This window comes from Antechinus flavipes, chromosome 3 (genome assembly GCF_016432865.1).
Source record: "Antechinus flavipes isolate AdamAnt ecotype Samford, QLD, Australia chromosome 3, AdamAnt_v2, whole genome shotgun sequence".
Classification (NCBI taxonomy): Eukaryota; Metazoa; Chordata; class Mammalia; order Dasyuromorphia; family Dasyuridae; genus Antechinus; species Antechinus flavipes.
This window is the reverse complement of record NC_067400.1, coordinates 275,346,482-275,370,194: the sequence shown is the minus strand read 5'-3', so window position 1 is coordinate 275,370,194 and position 23,713 is coordinate 275,346,482. Positions and strand designations below refer to the sequence as shown.

Sequence of the window (23,713 nt, the reverse complement as noted above, 5' to 3'; positions counted from 1 at the left end):
GAAAGATAAAAGCAGTGACAGAGTCCTGTGAGTACAAGATGAAAAGAGAGAACATAAGTTCATTCAGCATAAGAAAAAGTAAAGATTTTGAAATAGTTCTGAGCAAAGTATATCTCAGATCAGATAATGACTTTATTTTTTTTTCTGAAAATTAGTACAAGGGCATTCTCTTAAATACTTAAAGTTTGATCAAGCCAATCTTTAAAACTCCAGGATTGACTACAATTTAATCTTCTTAGCTTTAAAATATAAAGTGGTAAAGGTGGTATATCTCTGATATACGTATACATATATATGGAAAACATTCACATAATATAATTTTACCTATGGAAGGATTATAAAATGATAGTTATAAGAATAATAGAATTTTGAACTATTCATTTCATGTATTTGTCACACATTAGAAGCATATGACAAATGTATAAATAATGTGTGCACTGAGAAATAATATAGAATACTTGAAGAAGGGGAAGTAATCACAGAATACAAACAGAAGGATTTCTTCAGTCATTTTGAAATAAAAATAACATTGGTGTTGGTCCCTAGAAAGTGACAAAAATTAAGCAATTATGATGAGTAACAGAATTATGAGGTGGATATTTTAACTTAAAAATAAAATTTAAGATGAGACTGAACAGTAAAACCAGCTTATTGTTATATAAGCTACAGTTGCTGACCAATTGACTCTCTACCAGTTTTGCTTCATTGATTTATTCTACACACAGAATAAAAATATTAATTGCTATAATTTGAAAAAAAATTTGGACAGTGTTATATGGAAAGAATGTATATTTGTATTTCCTAGCTTTATAATACTTGTCTAAAAATTAAATTCTGGGAGTTTACTAATACTGAGAATATAATGCCCTTATAAGAATATTTATGATCAAAGATGAACTAGAGACCATTATTGATTACAAAATAGAAAATTTTGATTACATCAAATTAAAAAGCCTTTGTACAAATAAAACTAATGCAAACACAATTAGAAGGGAAGCAACAAACTGGGAAAACACCTTCACAGTTAAAGGTTCTGATAAAGGCCTCATTTCCAAAATATATAGAGAATTGACTCTAATTTATAAGAAATCAAGCCATTCTCCAATTGATAAATGGTCAAAGGATATGAACAGACAATTTTCAGATGATGAAATTGAAACTATTACCACTCATATGAAAGAATGTTCCAAATCACTATTGATCAGAGAAATGCAAATTAAGACAACTCTGAGATACCACTATACACCTGTCAGATTGGCTAAGATGACAGGAAAAAATAATGATGAATGTTGCAGGGGATGTGGGAAAACTGGGATACTGATTCATTGTTGGTGGGATTGTGAACGAATCCAGCCATTCTGGAGAACAATCTGGAATTATGCCCCAAAAGTTATCAAACTGTGCATACCCTTTGATCCAGCAGTGCTACTACTGGGCTTATATCCCAAAGAGATACTAAAGAAGGGAAAGGGACCTGTATGTGCCAAAATGTTGGTGGCAGCCCTGTGTGTAGTGCCTAGAAACTGGAAAATGAATGGAATCAGTTGGAGAATGGTTGAGTAAATTGTGGTATATGAATGTTATGGAATATTATTGTTCTGTAAGAAATAATATAAGCAGGATAAATACAGAGAGGCTTGGAGACTCTTACATGAACTGATGCTAAGTGAAATGAGCAGAATCAGGAGATTATTATATACTTCAACAATGATACTGTATGAAGATGTATTCTGATTTCTTTGACAAAGAGACCTAACTCAGTTTCAATTGAACAATGATGGACAGAAGCAGCTACACCCAAAGAAAGAACACTGGGAAATGAATGCAAACTGTTTGCATTTTTGTTTTTCTTCCTGGATTATTTCTACCTTCTGAATCCAATTCTCCCTGTGCAACAAGAGATCTGTTTAGTTCTGCACACATATATTGTATCTAGGATATACTGTGACATATTTAACATATATAGGACTGTTTGCCATCTAGGGGAGGGGGTTGAGGGAGGGGAAAAATCGGAACAGAAGTGAGTGCAAGGGATAATGTAAAAAATTACCCTGGCATGGGTTCTGTCCATAAAAAATTATTATTAAAAAAAAGAATATTTTTCATCAAAATCTTGATTCTTTTACTTCAAAAGTGATATTATTAAACAGATCATTGTTGTTAATATATTTTAGTTGAGAAATGAAATTAATCTGATTTTTTTAATTACTCAGATTCATTAAAACTATTGGGGGGTTACTATTTTTTGAATATTCACATAAATTAATTTTATTCCTTTTAAACTTATTCCCCTTATACTTTTTTTTCTTTTTTACTTTTCCAATTGCACCATATTTCTCTCAATAACTCAAGCTTAAAAGATAACTCATCATTAGCCTATTTCTTTCATATCTTATAGTCATTTAGTAAGTTCTGTCCTTTCCTGTTTTTAAAAAACCTCTCATTATTACTCTTTCCTTTCCATTCTTCTTGCTACTATCATCCTCTTCATAGTCCTTATAACCTCACACATAAACAACCATTACATAAGTGTCTCAAATCTTGTTGAACTTTTATATATCCCAGTTATTGTTGCTGTTATTTGTCCTTTATACATGTAGAGGACCAATGAAAGCTTGATTTTGTGGTCAAGATTTTGTGCTCTACTGTGACTCTTCAGAACTGTATAAGTTTTGAAGGCTCTACTATAGATCAGACAAAAAATTTTCCTTTCCAGCATTTGGGGTGGATGTATATCTAGATTAGATATAACTCATTTCCTTTGTGCTATTGTCATTCTGTTTTGCTCATGGAGCATAGTTCCTTCTTTGATGTTGATATGTCATGATGGACAGTTGTGTGCCAGCATCTACCTTTTTCTCACATTTAATAATAAAGTTCATCAGAGAGACCTGAAGAGTATCCTTGTAAACTGCTTCTTCTGACCTCCATGAAAGCACTTGCTTTGAGCAAATTCTCTATAACATATTCTGTTACTTTTACTTTTGGCATTTGGGCTATGTGGCCAGCTTACTGGAGTTGAGCTCTCTCTGCAATAGACTTTAAATGCTTGGAAGTTTAGCTCAAGAGAAGAGCTTAGTATTTCATGCATTATCTTGCCAGATAATCTTTTGAATCTGCCTAAGATAGTTCAAAGTTAAGTGATTCAAACTTTTAGCATGGCACTAATAAACTGTCTAGGTTCCACAGGCAAAAAACAATAAAGTCAGTACAATGGCTCTATGGATTGTCAGTCTGGGAGACAGACTAATATCTCTCCTTTCCCAAATTTTTCTTTTTTTTCTTCCTTCTTTCCTTCCTTCCTTCCTTCCTTCATTTCTTCCTTCCTCCCTTCCTTACCTTCTCCTCTGCTTCCTTCCTTTCTTCCTTCTTTCCTCCCTCCTTCCTTCCCTCCTTCTTTCTTCCCTTTCTTCCCTTCTCCTTTCTTTTCTTTCCTCCTCCCCTCTTCCCTTCCTTCCCTCCTCTCCTCCTTCCTTCCTTCCTTCTCTATCCTCTTCCTCCTCCCCCTTTTCCTCCTCCTCTTCCTTTTTCTCCTTATCTTCCTTCTCATCTTCCTCCTTCTCCTCCTCCTCTTCCTCCTCCCACCTACAATCTGTCTCTGTTGGCCTCTGTCTGTCTACTTAACTATCTTTTCCCATAACTCTGGTCCTGGAACACAGCTCATGATTTCTATTTTTTAAATTTCTATCATCGTTTCAGAAAAATAGCAGGAGTCAATAATAATGATGAAGATCATGAAAATAGTAAAAAAAAAAATAGCTACCATTTATATAGTATATACTATGTACTAAACCTTATGAAATAGTATCTAATTTGATTATTACAACTGGAAGATAGGTGCTATTATTATCTTCATTTTACAATCGAAGTAATTGAGGTAAATCGAGGTTTTTAGGATCAAACAGCTATTTCTGAGATGGGATTTGAATCAGATCTGGAAGATTACAGGCCATCAATTATTATAAATATACATGTGTAGCTAAAGAAATATTTCCTTATTGAATTTATAAATTGCAAGAAAAGTGCTAATCTCTATAAGACAGAGAAAGTTCTCCTTCGAGGGCTGCATACATAAATGAAAATCACATTGTAATTTGAGAATACAAACCTCTCACTCCCCTTATCACTTAAAAGCTTGATTCTACAAATTAATAGAAGTTAAGCAGTTGTTCTTAACCTTCTTGCTGCAAATATACCTATTTGGAGAAGCCTATGGACCCTTCTTGAAAGTTTGTTTTAAACTCCTAATTTCAGGGAATTCTAAATTCCACTTAGAAGTAAATGAAGAAAAAAGCAGATTCATTTTTTTCCATTTCCAAGTTCATGCCTCTCCCTGAAATCTTAACTTTAAGATTAAAAAACTTCAATATAAAACCTTCTCCTTTACTTTAAGAAATAATCTTATTCATTCATTCTAAAATATGTCTTTAATTATATTAGGAATTACAGTGCTTTGGGGAGCAGGTTCAGAGAGGTCTGGGATTTGATCAATCTGGGACCAAGCCAAGGAAATATACAAGGAGATTCTACAGGCAGACATGAATATGACAGGTGGTTTGGAGCATAGCCAAGCAAGATTCAGATGGCTAACAGGATTTAGACTATCCAGAAAGGGAATGAATTGATAGGATGAGGTGAACAAAGCTGAGATAAAGAGACTGTAGGCCAGAAGCCCGCAAAGACATTAGTGTGGTACTCTCCAAAATACCAATTCCCCTCCTCTCCTTTATACCTATGAGGAATAAAACAGTGGAGCTGACAGAATTGGGGGGGGGGGGAACAGGGAGGAAGAAGGGAGGAAGAAGGGGGATGGACTTCCTGCTATAAATTTTAACTGAATTGGCAGTGACTATTCTAATGTCAGTATTTAGATATCCATAGTTACTACAGTAGATAGAGTATTGGAACTGGAGTCCAGAAGAACTGAACTTGAATCCTGCCTCAAGTCATTGCTAAGCTAAGGAGATAGCTCAAGCAAGTAATTCAACCACTTTTTTCTTCAGTTTCTTTATTTGCAAAATGGAGGTTTAAAAAATCAATTATATTCCAGGATTGTTTTGAAATAAAATGAATTTTTTTTTGTTAAATATCATTGCAAACCTTAAAATGCTATTGTTGTGATTGTTGTTTCTGATGGCATTTGTTCCAATATATCTTGGTTTTATATCATTTAAGTGAAAAAAATACCATCCATTCAAAACTTTTTTTACTAAACAGACTTTTTCTTTTAAGGAGACTTTGTGCTTATAAAGTTATGTATTTATGTCTGTTTTCTCTATAAGACATCTTTAATATGTTGGCATATTTCATAATGAAAAAAAAGAAAATTATATATAAAATTATGTTTCATGGCTGGGTGTTCCTAAAAATAAATTTTAAAATGCTTAGAATAATTTGTGATTTAATAATATTATATTAATAATTGCTATCATTGATATAACACCTTATGGTTTGCAAAGTACTTCACCAATATTTTCTCATATCCTCACAACAATAGAAAGTAGATATGATTAAAATCCCCATTTTATATATGAAAAAATTGAGGCAGATAGTACTTAGGAAAATGTCTGAGGGTCATACAGAGAGTAAATGTTTTAAAGCATATTTGAAATCAAGTCTTCCTGGCTCCTGAATCCCTGATTTAAGGAGTGATCCATTGCCACTATGTTTTATAAAATTTTGTTTGGCCAAATGGGGAAAGTGCAGGAGGCCAGGCCAGCCACCAGGATCCTGACTGTAGATGGAAAAGAATCTCATCCAGTCCTTGCTGGCTGTTATATACTCCATTTTCATAGGTGTGAATCTTGTGGAACTATATTGAGTACTAAGTACATATACTGAACTAGAGAACTATTACGCACCATTCTAAACTAGATAACCATTGTCTCATCAATTCCACTGAATTAGCACCTTGTAAGAATCCTTGTTTCAAGTTCAGAGTTCTAGCTTATAACAACCCAATACATATTTACTTGGGTATTTGAGTTGAATACACACACGCACATATATGTTATTTCTTACAGTATAGTAGCATAATACATGCAACAGAATTGTATGTTTGCATATATAGATATATGTAAACATGTATGTATATAGATATGTGAATATATATATTTTAATAGTATATTTCAACTATAATTTGTGACTTTCACAGGGATTTTCTTCATTTATTTTTATTTTACTGACAAATCTTCATGAGACACAAAAGAATTTATTTTCTATAGTAACATAGGATTGTAATTTTTTTTAAACAGAGCAAATTAGTCCTTTTGAAAATTTGTTTAGGACATGCATGTTTAACTGGTACAGTTAACTGGTACAGAGGAAAATGGAGATGTTACCAAAAAGACATATTAAGCAGGGGTTCATTCAGTTGTCTTCATAGAACAGAAATTCCTTTGACAGGAGTTGTGAAAGACTTTATTATGGGGAACATTTAAATTCAGTCCCTAAGCTAGGGACATTTCAGAGATTTCTAGGGTTGTAACATTTGGAATAGTTCTTGTTCTGGTGCCAATTTCTATTAATCCTTTTTTAGGATAGAAAGAACAAGTTTAGAGCAGAATCTTTTTGTTGTAATGTTAAGTAAACACTGCCTATTATAAGTACATGATAGAAAACTCATGTTATTCACAACAGGAGGGAATTTAAAATAAATGTTTTGAATATGCTTTTTAAAGATTAAAAATCAAGGGAAGATAGAAAATGTGCTTTGTTTAGGCAAATTTTAAGCAAGGAAAAAAAGACTATCTTGAGAAAATAGTGGATTAGTTCATGGCACTGCTGTGATATATTTCAGTTTACATATTCCAATTTCCATAAGTTTTATTTGTTTTTTCCTAAACAACATTGCATTATCTGTTCCAATTCAGTTGGTGCTCTGTTATAGACCTAGTTATTTTTCAATTACACTTTTTTTTTTTTTTTTTTGCTTTTTAGGAATCACTCTGTGAGCTTTTCTGTGAGTTGTTTACAATATATCAGAGATTAAAGGGGGAAAGTCAATGAGTAAAGAAATTAAATTTATAATGACCATTTCCAACTATGTATCCTAATTATAATAATAAGCACTGTGCAAAGCTTGTTAATGTATTTTTGCTGTATTAAGAAGAAATAATGGTTATTATTTATTATTTAAAACAGTTAAAAAGCATGACTGGAGGTGCATTCTGGGAAGATGGTGGAGTAGGTCAGAAATTTTAGGCCCTCCAGATTTCCTGTACAATCATACAGAAATTAATCATGAAATGAACATAGAGTAATAAAAATTTAGGCAGTTGTCCTTCAAAGACAATGTGATAGGAGCTCAGAAAAGACATGACCTCCAAGAATTAAAGTATAACATTAGTGAAGTGTAGACACCCTCAGGTCACCTCCAGTGAATCAGCAAGTAGTGGATTGTGGGGCAGCTCTGTCTGAAAGCTGAATCGGTAAGTTTCAAAAAATTTCAGTGCTCCCTAATTTTTTTCACTAGCAACCTCTTTTCTACCCAGAAATTTTTATGTGATGCTGGGTATATAGGTATAAAAATAGGTATTAAGTCCAACATTACTGATAATAAACCACAATTGCATGACCCCCTCATTCAGTTACAAGACTTCATATGGTAACTCAAACCATAGTTTAAGAAATTGGGATCTAAAGAACAGCAGACGGCGGAGAGAGAAGATCAAAGGATTATTATAAAAGCCAAATTAACTATAAAAGATGCAAAGATATCTGCACCAGAGAAAGAAATTTACATTATAATTTTATTATGCATTTTAAAGGAATGGCAATTATATATATAAATATTATATATATATATATATATATATATCAGAGTAGCAATTTCATATTTTTATTATACTATGTTATGAAAATAATTGTTTATTTCATAAATTAGAATAAAATAAATTTTAAAAAGAAACCTTATTTCTATTTGTGTGACACTTTACTTGAGAAATATAGACATTTCATATTATGAGTCAAAATAAGTAGAGAGCAGTTTGGTTTGGTTTGATTTTTGATTGTGGAACATTTTTTCTCACCTAAATCCAGCCCTTCTAATTATCATATTAATGATTTCATTTAAGTTCTTTTATGAAAATTAATGGATTTAAGGAAGCAAAATTAAACTTTAATTGACATCATAAGTCCAAGGACATCATTCTGATCCTTACTGACATAAAACAAGTTTTTTTAAGTTTTTGCAAATCAGATCTTCATAAAACTTAAGTTGCATTCATTGATAGTAAATGTAGGCTTTGACTTCCATGATTCTGATGTAATGATTACCCCATAGGTTTATGATGCAAACTTTCCCATTTCAAGTGGTAATATTCATTAAATCCAACTTTAAGGATTCCAAATTTTCTATAAATTCCATTTCTCTATTAGAAAAGTATTTCAGTTTACTATATATTCAATTCTCTTGAAAAAAGTCAAATCATAGATGTGCCATGACATTGTGACTTGATTAATATCCTTACAATCAGGAAGATTTAGCAAGTCCTACCTCTGATACAAAGCAGAGTTATAACACTAGGCAAATAATATCATTTCTAGGTGTTTTGAAGCAATTTTCTAAGATTATGGAGCCATATTAAAAAAAAACATACCTTCAAATAATTACTTATGAGAGAAATATGCAAAATGGAATGAGGTCATTGTTTTGATAATTTTATTTTCTTAAAATGGATATTTCCTGGAATGGAAGTCATCTGAAAATATTTGTAATATAACCAAAACACCATTTAAAAAAAAACTACTGCCAAGAACATGCTGATATTTAGTGGCAGAAAGGGGAATTTATTTATCTGGGGATTTCATGTATAATAATTGATAGCTCAGAGCCAGTCCTTATTCTGTTGAATTATAGCTATAATTCAGTGTTACCATTAAAATCAATCCAAACATATTGAAACACATAATTTTATCAGTTCATTAGATACTCAAAGAGTGTAAATTCAAGTCAACAATTATTTATTAAGAATATCTTATATGACAAGGATAATTTTAGATCCTAGAAATATGAATTTTAAAATGAATAATTTTTACACAAATTTACTAACATGAATAGAGAATATGTGTGTTTGTTTATATTTTAAATGGCTGAGAATTTAAGTTATCCTGGTGCTACTCTTTTAAAATGATAAAAGGTCATAATATTCTCAATAGTTATACATCGACATAAATCAGCAGCTTTAAAAACTTTCTAATTGTTATTAAAAATTAAAATCTTATATGGTTATATATTTCTATCTATAATCAAACAAACATAAGTTTTAGAGAAAATCTATAGTGTAAATAACTGAGACTAAGACTTCTTATCAAGGATATTCTCCAGAGCACTGTATCAGTCACTTTGCTTGCCTCATTTTCCTTTAAAAGCCACTTAAACAGATGAATATAATGAACTTCTGATTCATTATTTAGTGTTAATATAATTCACAGATAGCCCACATTTTACTGAATTATTGCACTTCACTAAAAGACCAAACTTAAATGAAAAAATTATAACTTCTAATCTGGTAAAAAAATATTTTTGAGATCATTTGAGAAAACAAAACAACAAAACCCCAATTTAATATGAAACATACATCTACATATGTGTATATGTATATATTTACATCTACACATCTGTTTATAGACACACACATATGTACATATATTTACTAAGAATATATCCAAGATATTACACTATTTTATGTTTATCATATTATGTACATAATACAAAAACAACAATAACAACCCACAAATAAAGGAGAAAAGAATAATATTGTGCCTTTTTCTATTTCTCAAAAGTCTATGTTTGAATTTCAGTGGGAACTTAATATATGTCAATTGCCATAACATCCCTATCACTTGTGCAAGTTTGTGCAAAAACTTTTGAATTTAAGGCAACCAAAATCTCTACTTCTTTGTCCTTAAATTCCTTCCTTTTCTACACATCTGACAAGTAGATTATCCTTTTTTCTCATAATTTTCTTATAATATCATCTTTTATGTCTAAATCGTAAATCCATATTGGTCAATGCCTAGTTTCTGCCATATTATTTTCCAGTTTTCCCCAGCAATTTTTGTAAAATAGTGAGTTCTTATCCAAGACTTTTGGGTTTGGGGGTTTATCAAACACTAGATTACTATACTCATTGACTATTGTGTCATGTGAGCCTAACCTATTTCCTAACCTATTCCTCTATTTCTTATCTAAGACAAAATTGCTTTGTATGTACTTTTAAGTCTGGTACAGACAGGTCCCCTTCCTTGGCATTTTTTTCATTTATTCTATGTATTAACAGTATTAACAATTTAAATAAAAATGTCAATATTATTTAATTCTTCCCAAATGGCATGCAACTTTTCTCAAACTCTCTATTTTCACTGGAATATGGTATGCCAGTCCATGAATTGTGGAAGACCATGGCATCATCTTGTAAAGTTACTATCATTATAGATTAGATTCAAGCAAAAATATGTGGTTCCTCTAACAATGCTGAGAATGATGCATCAAGTGTTATTCTAAATGACATTGTTTTTCTTGTACATGCTGATTTGTTCTTATGTCCCTGAAACAACATATGTGCATTAAGGCTTGTCTATTTATTTTATCTTTGCAAAAGGAATCGTGCATTTAAGACAGAAGAAAGGCTATATACTCTTCTATTTTAAAATATTTACAGATGTTCAAAAGGGAAAATGTTTTATCTTTTTGAAAGAGAATTTTTCTGCTCTCCCTCTACCCCCATTATAAGTAATTACTCTGCCCTCACCACCTCCCTGTTCAAGCTATTATTTCCAATAACAGAACAAGCACTGTGTTGAAGCTCAAAATTTTTTGATAGTCATCTTTGAATTGCTGATTTCACCTAAAGGAATGTCTAAATTTGTAGGATATAACAAGAATTTAAATTCCCACAATCTTATAGAAAATTTTGAAACTTTTGTTATCTCATAGGACCCAAAAATTGAATGGAGGCTTTGTTTCTAAGTTAGGTTGTGGCAATAAACTGGGGAGTCAGTAGCTCTATTCTCTACTTCTCTGCCTCAAATTTTCTCTTGAAAATGATGGTTGCAATATTGAAGAATGCCAGGGAGGAGCTTCTCTGTAATGTTAAATATTTGGTTCACTGGGTCCTATCATAAGGTGTGGCCTGCAGGGAGCTTGTTTATCCAGCAGAAGGATCTCATTATGAGGACAGTGATATAGAATAGTTTACTTCGTATCTTGAAGCCATTCAAGAAAACAACAGAGTGAATGATATTCTTCCTAGGTCCTGGATTGTGCCATTATAGGTAGCAATAGCTGGGTGCAGCACATTAAAAGAGAGATCAGAGACTACAGCTATGCCACTGATTGAAGTTCTGAAATTCCAAGGCTATTGAATTATTAAAGTATTTTCCAATTTATAGAATAAAAAGAATATTTGATTGACTCTTTCACCATGAGCTAATGGAAATATAGTCAGAGATGGCTCAGATTTCATAAATTTCCCAGTGCACAGTTATTTCTCATAATTCTGCAGTATTTGAGTGTATATAAACACTGGCTCAATTCTGTCAAGTGAATCTACCTTGGAAAAATAGAATGTGATAGAATGAGTAATAAAAGAGAAAAGAAAAGAAAGATAAATAATACAAAGGACAGCTAGATGCACTGATTTTCTTAACTTTAAGAATGTTGGAGTAAAAAAGCTTTTTTTTGGATACTCATACTTGAACCACTACTGTGTATCCTAACTGATACAAATGTTTAACTAATTTTGAGCCCTTTGTGATGATAAATAATAAAATGAAAGTTAATTTAACAAAAGGCCCATTCCAGATCTAAAATATGATTCTTTGAATGGGATCTTAGACCTGAAGTCAAGAGATACTGAGTTTGAATCCTAAATTCATATACTTACTAGTTGTGTATCCTCTTCAAGTAATCTAACTTTTCTTATAAATTAGCATTGTAATTTCTAAAATGGGCATAATAATAGTATTTACCTCATGTGATTTTGTGAATGCTAAACAAGATACTTTATGTAAATCCTTTTACAAGCTATAATGCATTACATAAATATCAACTTTTATCATCATTCTTAATTTAAAAAAAAGATTCACTTATTCATTCATAAAGCACTTACCTAAAGTCTCAGACATTAGGGAAGAACTAAATGTAAATGACAAGCCCTGCAATTATGAGCCTTACAATCCATAATACATGACAGATCTGTATAATCAGAGCACAATATTAAATGATGTGTGCAATTGGATAATTTTCCTCAAAAGGATTTTTGTGTGATCTTAGAGGGAAGGTCATGGGAGTGGGGGAGAGGAATGTAGGGAGTAGAATCAGAGAAGTACTATTTCTCATTTCAATTAGCACATGTTATGGCTTTTATAACCCCTGGGATATGATACTAGATAGAAATATGGCTTTAAAAAAAATAAAAAAGTTCATCTAAATTCATGTATGATTAGGATTACTGAGTAATTCCACTTTAAGCCTAGAAAAGGAAAGATAATGTCCTTAACCTTCAAAATGTATTTCAAAGAATATCATGATTTTGGAGAATAAATGTCAATATTGACAATTAATCACTCAACAGAGGAAATAAAATTTGTCTTCAAAAACTTATTTCAGACTAGCATATCATTTCTCTAAATTTATTAGCCTAACAGGTATATCCATTTATCCAAGAAAGTATTCTACTCATAAAATAAATGGATTATATATATATAATTTTCTCTGTATAAAACACCATTTAGCATGTATAGGGAGTTAATTTACAAACTGAGTAAGAACATTTCAAAAGATTCCCAGGAGGTGAGTTATATCATTCCAGCAATGATGTATACTAGAGTTTTCATGATTTTATACCTTTTAATACAAAGAATTGAATGCAGAAAATTACCTGGCATTTTTTAACTTGGCATTGCCAAGAAAATTGGCATTGTCTTTCTTAATTCTGGGACCTTCATGCAATCTTTTTTTCTATTTATTTTTGCATAGCTTGTTTGTACATGTGTATATACATATTTCTCCCCATTTAACAGAGGAAATGGATTGTTTTTTATATTTCTTTGTATTCCCAATGCTTAGGAGACTTCCTAGAACATAATTAAACACTTATAAATGCTTATTGACTAACTCTAAAATTTGAAAGAAATTATCTTTCCTTTTTTGATAATTAGCACAATATTGATCTATAGGGTTATTTGACTATCTGCTGTTCATTATTATCATAACAAATATCAGAAACAATTCTAATCAGATTATATTGGATATTCTTATTCTTTGTGATGAGGTTATGCCTTCTACCTGTTCCCCTGGAATGGAATTTTGCCTCTCTCCTTTCTATAAGAAAGGGCTATGTTCTATAGTCTTGAGCCTAAACCTCTTGGATCTCTTTTCCTAAGTTTGATGTTTTATGTTCTTAGCAAAATACTGAATAGCTGACTTTTTAAAAATTACTTTTTTCTACCTGGTGATCATCTTGAGATTCATTGTCTATTGATCAATATCTTATATGATAGGCCCACATTTCCATATGATAGTCACTGAAGGATTCCAATACTTCTATTTCAATCATCTGCTTCACTCTCAGTATCTCTCCCCTAGAGAGATAGTTTACTGGAGAAGGTCACTATTAAAAAAAAAAAGATCTTAATTAGTTATTAGGATATGTTCTATGTCACATGAGTCTCATTTAAAGATCCACACTTTGCAAGACAACACATATAAAATTTTGCATTTCTTGAACAGAATTGGGAGATTATTATACATTGAAACAACAAGATTGTATGATGATCAATTCTGATGGATGTAGCTCTTTTTGACAATGAGATGGTTCAGGCCAGTTCCAATGATATTGTGATGAAAAGAGCCATTTATGCCCAGAGAAAGGACTATGGGAACATACTGTGGATCACAACAATAGCATTTTCATTCTTTTTGTTATTGTTTGCATGCATTTTATTTTCTTTCTCTTTTTTTTCTTTTTGATTTTTTCTTGTGTGGCAATATAATTGTATAAATATGTATGCATATATTGGATTTAACATATATTTTACCATGTTTTGTAATGCCAAAGAAACTGAGCAAGACAGAGGTTAGAGACCAATTCAATAGTTTATTAAATGGAGAGAGATACTGGGACCAAATGGATCTTGGTCCCAGGGCTGGACAAGACTATCATCTCAAAGAGTCCAACCCTGAGTACTGGGATGGTAAGCTTTTTTATAGGATAACAAGAACAGTGACATAATGGGGGAGATACCTAGGGGAGGATAACCTAATGGTGAGAGAGGCCCCTAGGATGACACAATGGAGGAAGGTTACTGATTATTCTAATGACATCTAAAATGGATAAACCTTTATCTTGTCAAACATTAAGGAATGTCTATAACCTAAATATATAAAACCTTCATCTCATCAATCATTTAAGAGGGAATGATTATAGCCTGGGGTTTTGGGGCAAAGCAACTGAAGTAGACCTTTATCTCATCAAACATTAAGAGGGAAAGGTTATAACCTGAGGCAGAATAACTAAATAGGACAATTGGAAAAAACTGGGTCACAACATTAAAAGGAAACTTTGACACAACAGTTTAACATATATTGGATTAATTGCAAAATTATGGGTGGGCAGAAAGGGGGGAATTGGAACACAAGGTTTTGCAAGGGTTAATGATGAAAAATTATCCATCATATGTTTTGAAATTTTAAAAGCTTTAATTTAAAAAAAAAAGAAAAGAAAAAAAACAAAAAAAAAATCTGCATTTCTATACTTAGTTAGCAAGAGCGCATTTGTGTACACTTGGATTGTTATCTGTGAATGTCATTCTAAAAGCCTTTATTAGACTGTTTTTTGTCTTTCATTCTAGAAGAGGACTATGACATTAGGGATGGAATGCCATGATATGCAAATAAATTGGATTTAAGTGAGGGAGAGATATGCAAAGTCACCTGCCTCACTTTGTCCACCAGAGTACATACTACTAGTAACTTATGACTTGGGGACTGTGCTAAAAGCTGTTGATATCCCCCCAAAAAGGCAAAAATATTTTCTTTACTATGAAATTGCTCACATCTTTAGGGAGACAATATTCAAACAACTGTATGTAATGAGGATATAAATAGGGTAATTAGGAGGTAATTTCACACAGAATATCAGAGAATTCATAGTTTGAGGGAAGAGATAAAGTATAAGATTTTCACCAGAAATAAGTTTTGCCTTTCTAAAGTACAACCAACTTTCAAAATCACCATTTTGCTCTTAGGTACACATAATAGCTGGTTTTTAATCTTTTGTTTTCATTAATAACTGTGCACAATCAGGATAGATACAGTGCCAGTCAGGGGCAATCTCAATGGAAAGGTACCTGTAGTGCAAGTGGGACCAGGAGAAAACAAAAGCAAAAGATAAACATAACTGTTTGTGTATTACAAAGAGGGAAAGGAACAGAAAAAGAAAGTCTACAGCTTGAGCCCTGATAACCACTGTTGTTAGCTTCACCCTTTCTAAATATATATATATATATATATATATATATATATATATATATATATATATATATATATATATATATATATATATATATATAAATATAAATCAGGAAAGGGGATAAATTGAATCACAAGTGTTTGTTTTCTTGTTTATTGAGTGGATACTCAAAGGTATGAAGGGCCTAAGGCTGATAGTATATTTTTTGGCCTATCCATGGCCATATCCACTTTTTTTAGAAGCATAATTGCATGACTTAAAAGTGATATAAACAAACTATCTAAATACCAATGTAAAACACATTCATATTAGTTTATGGGGCTTGTCAATCCAAGAAGCATTTATTGAATACCATTTTTCCACTTTATTAAGTAAATTAAATTGTTCCAAAAAAGACAAATATAAAACTAATAAATGCATGTACCTTTTTATGGTCCTTAAAGTCTATGTTGTTAAAATTACAAAGGTAGAGTATTAGCAATGAATAACTGGCTAAAAAAGCAGAAATTCTTAACAGCTATCGATGGAGTATCACCATACAACACAAGTATATGCTAAAAAAAAAAAAAAAAAAACCTAAAATTTAAAATAGCAATTGTTTTCTACATTAAAGTCTAAACAATGTCTTGTAAAGAATTCCAGCTCTGATTTTCCTACCTATACTACTTTAGGTATATTAGTTATCCTTTGAGTTTCCTGTGTGAAATAAAGGTAATCCACTTGTTTATAGAATCATTAATTTAAAAATCAAAGGGACTTCAAGGGTCAATGTTTCTATTAAATATCTTCTGATCTTAGTCCATTAGGATAGAATAGGGAAAGGGAGCAGGCCTGTGAGTTCATTGGTATAAGGACTTTCTAGATGAAGAAAATTCCTCTACTGATACAGATTAGCTCCTTTTCATTTTAGGGGGTTACTTAAAGGACTGAGATTTTAAATGACTTAGTGAGGGCCATTGAACATATGTTGATGGAATGGGATGGTGATTAGGCTTTCATGGAGTTGAGGTCAGTTCTCTATGACATATTGATTCACAGGAAAAAAAAAATCAATTCAATAAAGTTCAATAAACATTTATTAACCTCCTTCTTTGTGGCAGACATGAATTAGGATCAAGCCAAATAAATAAAAATAAATTGAGAAAGTTCAAACATTCTGAAGAAAATCTTTTCGTACCTATTTTTATGTAACACAACCTGTATTGCTTTCTGCACTCTATGTAGAGTGCAGATTCCATGAAACATCTACACATAGTAACAAAAATTATACAGAGGATTTTATAGTTTTATTAAGCCTTAAAATTATACCGTGAGATCATTACAGTACAAGTATTCTTTTTTCCTCCATTTTATATCAGAGAAAACTGAGTGAACAAGAAGTTCAATGATTTGCTCAGTTACATAAACAGGAAATGACAAGAGACAGTACTTGAAACAAGATTCTAAGGTGTTTTCTGATAAAATTGTATAGAGACTGTTTTAGTTGTTAAATACATTCTACTCTAATTCTTTGGAAAATTGGCAACCTATGCTGCAAATCTCTCAAGCAAATTATGTGATTAAATAGGAACTCTACTACTTCATCATGATAAATAACATATGCTGTCCTGTATCTTTTTTACAAAGAAGGAAGAATGGAGATACTTTGGAAATATACAATATCTATGTTAGGCATATGTCTAGGGGATTCCCAATTTAGCATATGCCTATGGGTCCCTCAAGTTAGCTTAGACAAAGAGGTGAGCAAACTGATAAAAACTCTGGTGCATGGAATAGGATTGAAACAGAGAAAAGAAAAAGTAATAATCATAAAACTTATTCCAATCAAATAAATTGACAACTTTTGGAAATGTAATGGTGCCAGATAAAACTCTCTATTATATTGTTCACACATTCAAATGTACACATATATTAACAAATACTGCAGAGCCAATATTAAACATTTCACATAGAATTTTCACTCTACTCCATAGGATTTCAGAGTTAGCTATAATTCACAGGGATGTACACAAGAAAAGAAGTATTATACAAGCATTTTTCCATAAATTCTAAACATTAATACATTTTACATATTTAAAAAGTATTGTATGATCAACAAAAATTCTCAGATAGGCTTATAAATTTGTATTATGCACCAATTGCATCAATTATTTATTGATATAAAAGACTAAGGATATCGGAGTAGATTAAAATTTTCTGACTTTGATTTAATGATAGTATAATCATTTGACAATAATTGGTGATAATTCAAATTCAATCTCATAATAGACCCCAAAGTATTTAAAAATATGCTAGTTTCCAAGAATGATGGTTTTAGAATGATGGTTTCCAAGCCAGCACAAATCTAATTTATTGTAATGAATAAAAGTTGGAAATATTAAGCTTCTAATTCTGTTAACAAATGGTTAGGATATAAGTTGTGACTATGACTTACTTTTTGTTTTATGATTCTTTGGGATCAACATTCTTCTTCATTCAATATATATTCATATATATATACACACATAAGTTTCTTATAATATAGCTTGCTAATAAATGCTTGTAATATAACAAGCAAAGAAATTATGTTTTTGTTTAATGTAAGTAAATTACATTGAGTAGATATCACAATTTATATGTAAATACACAAATTATGTATATATAATAGATATCTATATTAATCATGTTTATTTCATTTACAACAAAAAGACATGCATTGATTATCTTATGAAGTCTATAGATATATTTAAGATTTAGAAACCTTATAATATCTTTACTAAATAAAATAGATAACTGTAATTCTAAAAAATAATTCCATAACATGATAATTTTCTACTTTATTCACATGATTTAATATCATGCCTGAATGATTTTTATTTTATTATCACTTTGTGTAAATAAATCATATAAAATAATTTTAATGACATGATATACTTATTTTTGTGTATCACAATTTCAATTTAATCTTTTTAGATCTACGATTATGAATCAAAAGTATTATAGAAAAGTTATAAAAAGTAATCAACTATAAATCTTTAGAAAGACTGGTTCCATTTTAAAAGTTCCATGGATTATTTATTTCATTCCTTGATACAATCAATCATATGAAATTTGTGCTAGAGATTTCTCTAGATATTAAAAAGAAGATAATGGATATCCGTGACATTTATTGGGAAGAAAAAAGTCCCAGTATACACATACACACACACACACACATACACACACACACACACACACACACACACACACACATACACGTGGGGGTGGGGTGGGGAGGTGTATACTTTTTTTTGTGTACTGTTAAGAAATTTTGCTAATTTTTCTTCTCTTTTCTTTGTTGTAGCTGATGGATGCACTGATTGGTCTGTGGATATCAAGAAATATCAAGTTTTAGTGGGAGAGCCTGTTCGAATCAAGTGTGCATTATTTTATGGCTACATCAGAGCAAATTACTCCCTTGCCCAAAGTGCTGGACTTAGTTTGATGTGGTATAAAAGCTCTGGACCAGGAGACTTTGAAGAACCAATAGCATTTGATGGAACTAGAATGAGCAAAGAAGAAGATTCTATTTGGTTCCGGCCAACGTTAGTACAGGACAGTGGTCTTTATGCATGTGTCATCAGGTATCCATTAAATTCTATTTTGTTTCATCAATGAATTAACATTCAAAACTTAATAGTAAAACAAGATTGATAGTGCTTTCTCCTAAAGTTATTTTGTTAATATTTGTATATTTTGCTTCTTTCTATATTTATAAATGATGGGTCTTGCATACATATATATAAATATATATACAGCTATATTCATAAATGATGGGTTTTGAATTTATATTGAAGGATTATTTCTAGCTTATTGAGAAAATACAGACCATCTGGGTACCTAATTATGTTGCCAAAATTCATCAAAGATGAAATAAAATTTATAGGGCTGATAGATTGTTGCAAATAAAATGCAAGCAAAACTTTGTAGAAAGGATACACACTTTATTTCTAAATGAGATTTAACATCTTATTATTCCCATTTATTGATAAACAGAAAATAGATAGTTCTTTATTGAGATACATCTTTATTGAGAAACATACAAAGGTGTTTAAATGAGTGTGTCTGTGTGAGAAAGTATCAGGGATTTTATGAAAATGAAAAATATAACTTCAGAAAGGATTCTTTGTTATTATAAGCTAAACTAAATGGCCACCAAAATCCTTTTCAAACTTCAAATTCTGTGACTCTCCAAATATTATGATCAATATATGATTATGATGCCAGAAGAAAAGAGAGGCTTTGCCAAATTCTCTATGTTCTTAGAACTCAAAATAATAACATTAGTTCCATAATTCCTGATGTATCATGTACACACATGCTTTTACTAAATTATATATAGACATGTATTATTCTTGAGTGATCCCAGCAAAATCTTCATATGACATTTGAAACTTGTCTCAATTTAATTCAACTTTTGATTTATAGAATGTGTTTTATGTAAGATATATGTGCATTATTAAATAACTTCAGACCATCAATTTATGAATAAGAAAGTTAACACAAAAAAGCAGGGATATAGAGAGTTTGTTTAAAAGATCATGTTTGTAGATTAAAACAAAAAATAATAAAAGTAAAAGATAAAATTCCCCGTTTAAAGGGAAGAAGATAATAGCATATGCAATATCATGGGAATATATATGTATATATGATGTAATGTGATATAAAAAGAACTGTGCTCATGGATATTTTGAGTGCATTCAATCTTTCCTAATGTATAACTCATCCTCTCTCATAAAGGTCTCTATTTTGTTGTGGATTATCAATAAATGATTATTAAGTATCTACTATATATTAGGCACTGTGCTAAGCATTAGCAATACTAAAAGAAATATATAAAATAAATACAGTAGCAGTTTTCGAGCTACATTAATAATCATTTGCCATCATAGCAATATAGTCAAAAAGTTATGATTCTATTTGTCTCACTTAATTGATACAAATTTGATTTTATTTTCAAATTTGTTCAACATTGAAAAAAATCTATATTTCTGATTGACCATTATATGTAGATTTTCTTTTCCAAAATAGAAAGTTACCCAGCCCTAGAGTAGAATTGAGAGAATTTCCACTAACACCTCATTTCATCTTATTGTTGAGAAAATGATGATGCATAGTAGTTGCCTAAATTTCAAAATCATGACATTGAGATTTATTACTTTGTCAAAATGAATTCTTTAAAAATTAATGTTCTGAACAGTAGAGAACAAGTTTTGACTAATGGGAAAATAGAAAAACTTCTGAAGAGAGAGCATTTGCAATATGTTCAAACCTTTGTAAGGAAATACAGGTTGAATGTTGTGTATAAACAAATTATTTTACTTTTTATGTGTATGCTATGTTTGTAATGCCAGAGAAACTGAGGCAGGAGAGAGCTTAGAGTTTTTTTAATATTTTATTAATGGGAGAGTAAGATTGACTGGACAGGGCTCTCGTCTCAAATTATCCAGTCAGACAGAGATAAAGATATACTGGGACCAAGGAATCCATGTTGGTCCCAGGGTTGGAGGAGACTGTCATCCCAAAGAATCCAGCATCCAGCATTCAGCCGCCAGCCGCTAACCTCCAGCCATGAATGGAGGAACCCCAACTTCTTAAATACCTTTTCTCTAACCAAAAGAAGGGGTAAGAAGCTGTCAGGATGGGGGAGGTCATAAATCCTAAAAAAAAAAAAAAAAAAAAAAAAAACCCAGAGACAGGATGTCTGAATACACAGAGCTATCTTGGAATATTTTAAAGGGATATTGTAAATTTTTGAGGACAGAAAAGTGTCAGGAGGTCTACTCTCCTGTTTATCTTGCTAACAATTTATAACCTTAGAGTAATTGGTCCTCAGTCAGACTGGGAGTGGGGGGGAAGAGGGATTTACAACTTAGGGGATTGACACAAAACAGTTAAAGAAACTGAGACAAGGGAAACTAGTATAGGGAAACTGAGTCAAGACAGTTAAAGAGAACTGTAGCATAACATGTTGATGAGGAAGTTAATTCAGAATTTCAGAAAGTAATACTTTTGAGGAATTAATAAATCTAATTCAGAGAATATTCACATAGCTTGCTTTTTTCCCTTCAATTGGGAGTAGAATATACTATTAATAAAAGCTTTGTTTTAAATAGCACAGCTTGGCTTGAATACATAGTTTTGTGTGTTTTTTTCCCTTCCCTCCAACTACTAGTGAGATCAACAATAGTCTCATTGGAACATTGTTAGTTATCAAGCAACATCACCATTGGTTTTACTTAAGTGGATTTGCAAAGAATTTTAGAACTTTGGAGATACTGCCTTCCAAACAATAGTTCTAGTCTAATTATTTTATTAAGTATTGAAAATGGTAACTCAGCAATGAAAAGGGATAACAGATACTTTGATGGGCAGACAATGACTCTATGCAAAAGATTAAATGGCATAATTTCAGGAGGGGAAAAAAAGCTATTTTCAAGAATTACTATCAGTATAGTTTTTAAATCTTCTTAACCACTAATCGCTATTTGCATTTAATCCAATATTCTATGCCTCTTATTCTTGCCTTTCATTTAAAAAAAAAGGTCTTTCATTCAATAAAAAAAGCTTTTTAAGAGTTATTGCCTCCAAAATACCATTGGGTACTATTGGAGAAATTAAGCCTGAAGAGGGAATTAAATTCCAGTGTATCATACCATGCTACTATAATATACATAATTCGATGCTGCTATAATTATAACATACAGTGTTATGTAAACTTAGGAAAAGATTTTTTAAATTTTTTTGGGGAGTAGAGTTCTGAATATTCATGGTAATCTGGTAATTGACTGGTGGTAATTGAGTTGCTTGATAAAGAGACAGTTGACTTCCCTCAGTGGAAGAAGAAAATTCCATTTTTAGGAATGTTCTGAGCAAAAAAAAAAAACAGAGAGGGAATGATGTATGAGGCATTTAAATATCCAAAAATTGTATGATTTAACTGAAGTATAGACTATATACTATATTATCACATAGGAGAACCTTGGAAAGGCATAGTGATGTCAGATTAAAAATAGTGATGGATGCTAATTAAAGAAAAGACTCTGAACTTAAGTCAATGGGAGTTAGTGAGACAGTGGTGATTTTTTTTTTAAACAGAACAACATAAACAAATCAAGATAAAAGAAAGGTTTTTTTTTTTTTTTCCTAGTTGTAGTATGAAGGATGAATTGGAGTATGGCGAGTTTATAATTTACTAGACATGGTAGTGAAGGGGGAGGGAAACTGTGAAATTAAGTTTCCTTGAAAATTAAATTGTGTCTCCTTTCTGATCTGAGATCAGTTTCTCTCAGACTCCAAGGTGTATAGAGAGAGGGGCCCATCCTCTCTCAGATGAGACAAGTAACACCATTCAAGGGCAAATCAACTCCCATTGATCATTTTGAAATTCTAAATTCTCATTCAATTGAGAAATCCTGGTCTGATCAGTTCAAGCTGTCCCAGCCCCCCACCAAGAGCTGCCCATATAACAGAGTTCCTTAAATTCACTCCTTGCAGAGGCCCAAGCAGCTTGCTAGGAACCTGCCTGCTGAGAAGGCATTCTCTTCTCAGTGACAGACTCCATTTCCCTAATAGGGAATTTGCCACTATAGAAGCCAGTCTCTTAGCAAAACTGGCTTTCTGTCTAACAATAAACTTTAATTTTTGCCAATTAATAATTTGGGGTTTCATGAATTCTTTCATAAACAACCTTTGCACCAATCATAAGGGGATTTTAACAACTCTCTGACTGCCACTAACCTTATCAGTAGGAAGTTGCTATAGTGTTCCAATGAGGTAGTAAGGTGTCAGGATAATGTTTATAGGAATAGAGGAGATAGGATCTAATACAGAAGATAAGATATCATAAGTGTCATAAATAAGATTTGTTAACATAATGAATAAAATATTGATTTGGTATAGGGGAGAACTGAGTTTTAATTTTATCTCATATACCAAGTAGCTGATTTCATTTAACCTCTGAACTTCAGTTTCCTCATCTATCCAAAAAAAAAAAAAAAAGATGATGAAAGATCCCATAAAGTGTGTCAAAATCTTGTTGTTGTTTTTTTTAAATTATTATTATTGCAGTCCTGACTGAATCTTCATGACCCTATTTTGGGCTTTTCTTAACAAATATTTAGAGTGGTTTGCTATTTCCTTTACCAGGTCTTTTTACAGATGAGAAAGTTGAGGTAAATGGGATTAACTGACTTGCCCATGATCACACAATGTGTAAT

General features: G+C 31.4%; 1 protein-coding gene across 1 annotated transcript in view; it reads left to right on the top strand.

Annotated features, from left to right (window-relative positions):
• Positions 1 to 23,713, top strand: part of IL1RAPL1 (interleukin 1 receptor accessory protein like 1) — a 1,575,275-nt gene that overhangs the window by 843,295 nt on the left and 708,267 nt on the right. Inside the window, exon 3 of the mRNA XM_051985073.1 lies at positions 18,799 to 19,078. Within this exon, the coding sequence (XP_051841033.1) occupies positions 18,799 to 19,078 (280 nt within the window). The remainder of the gene's footprint in view (positions 1 to 18,798; positions 19,079 to 23,713) is intronic.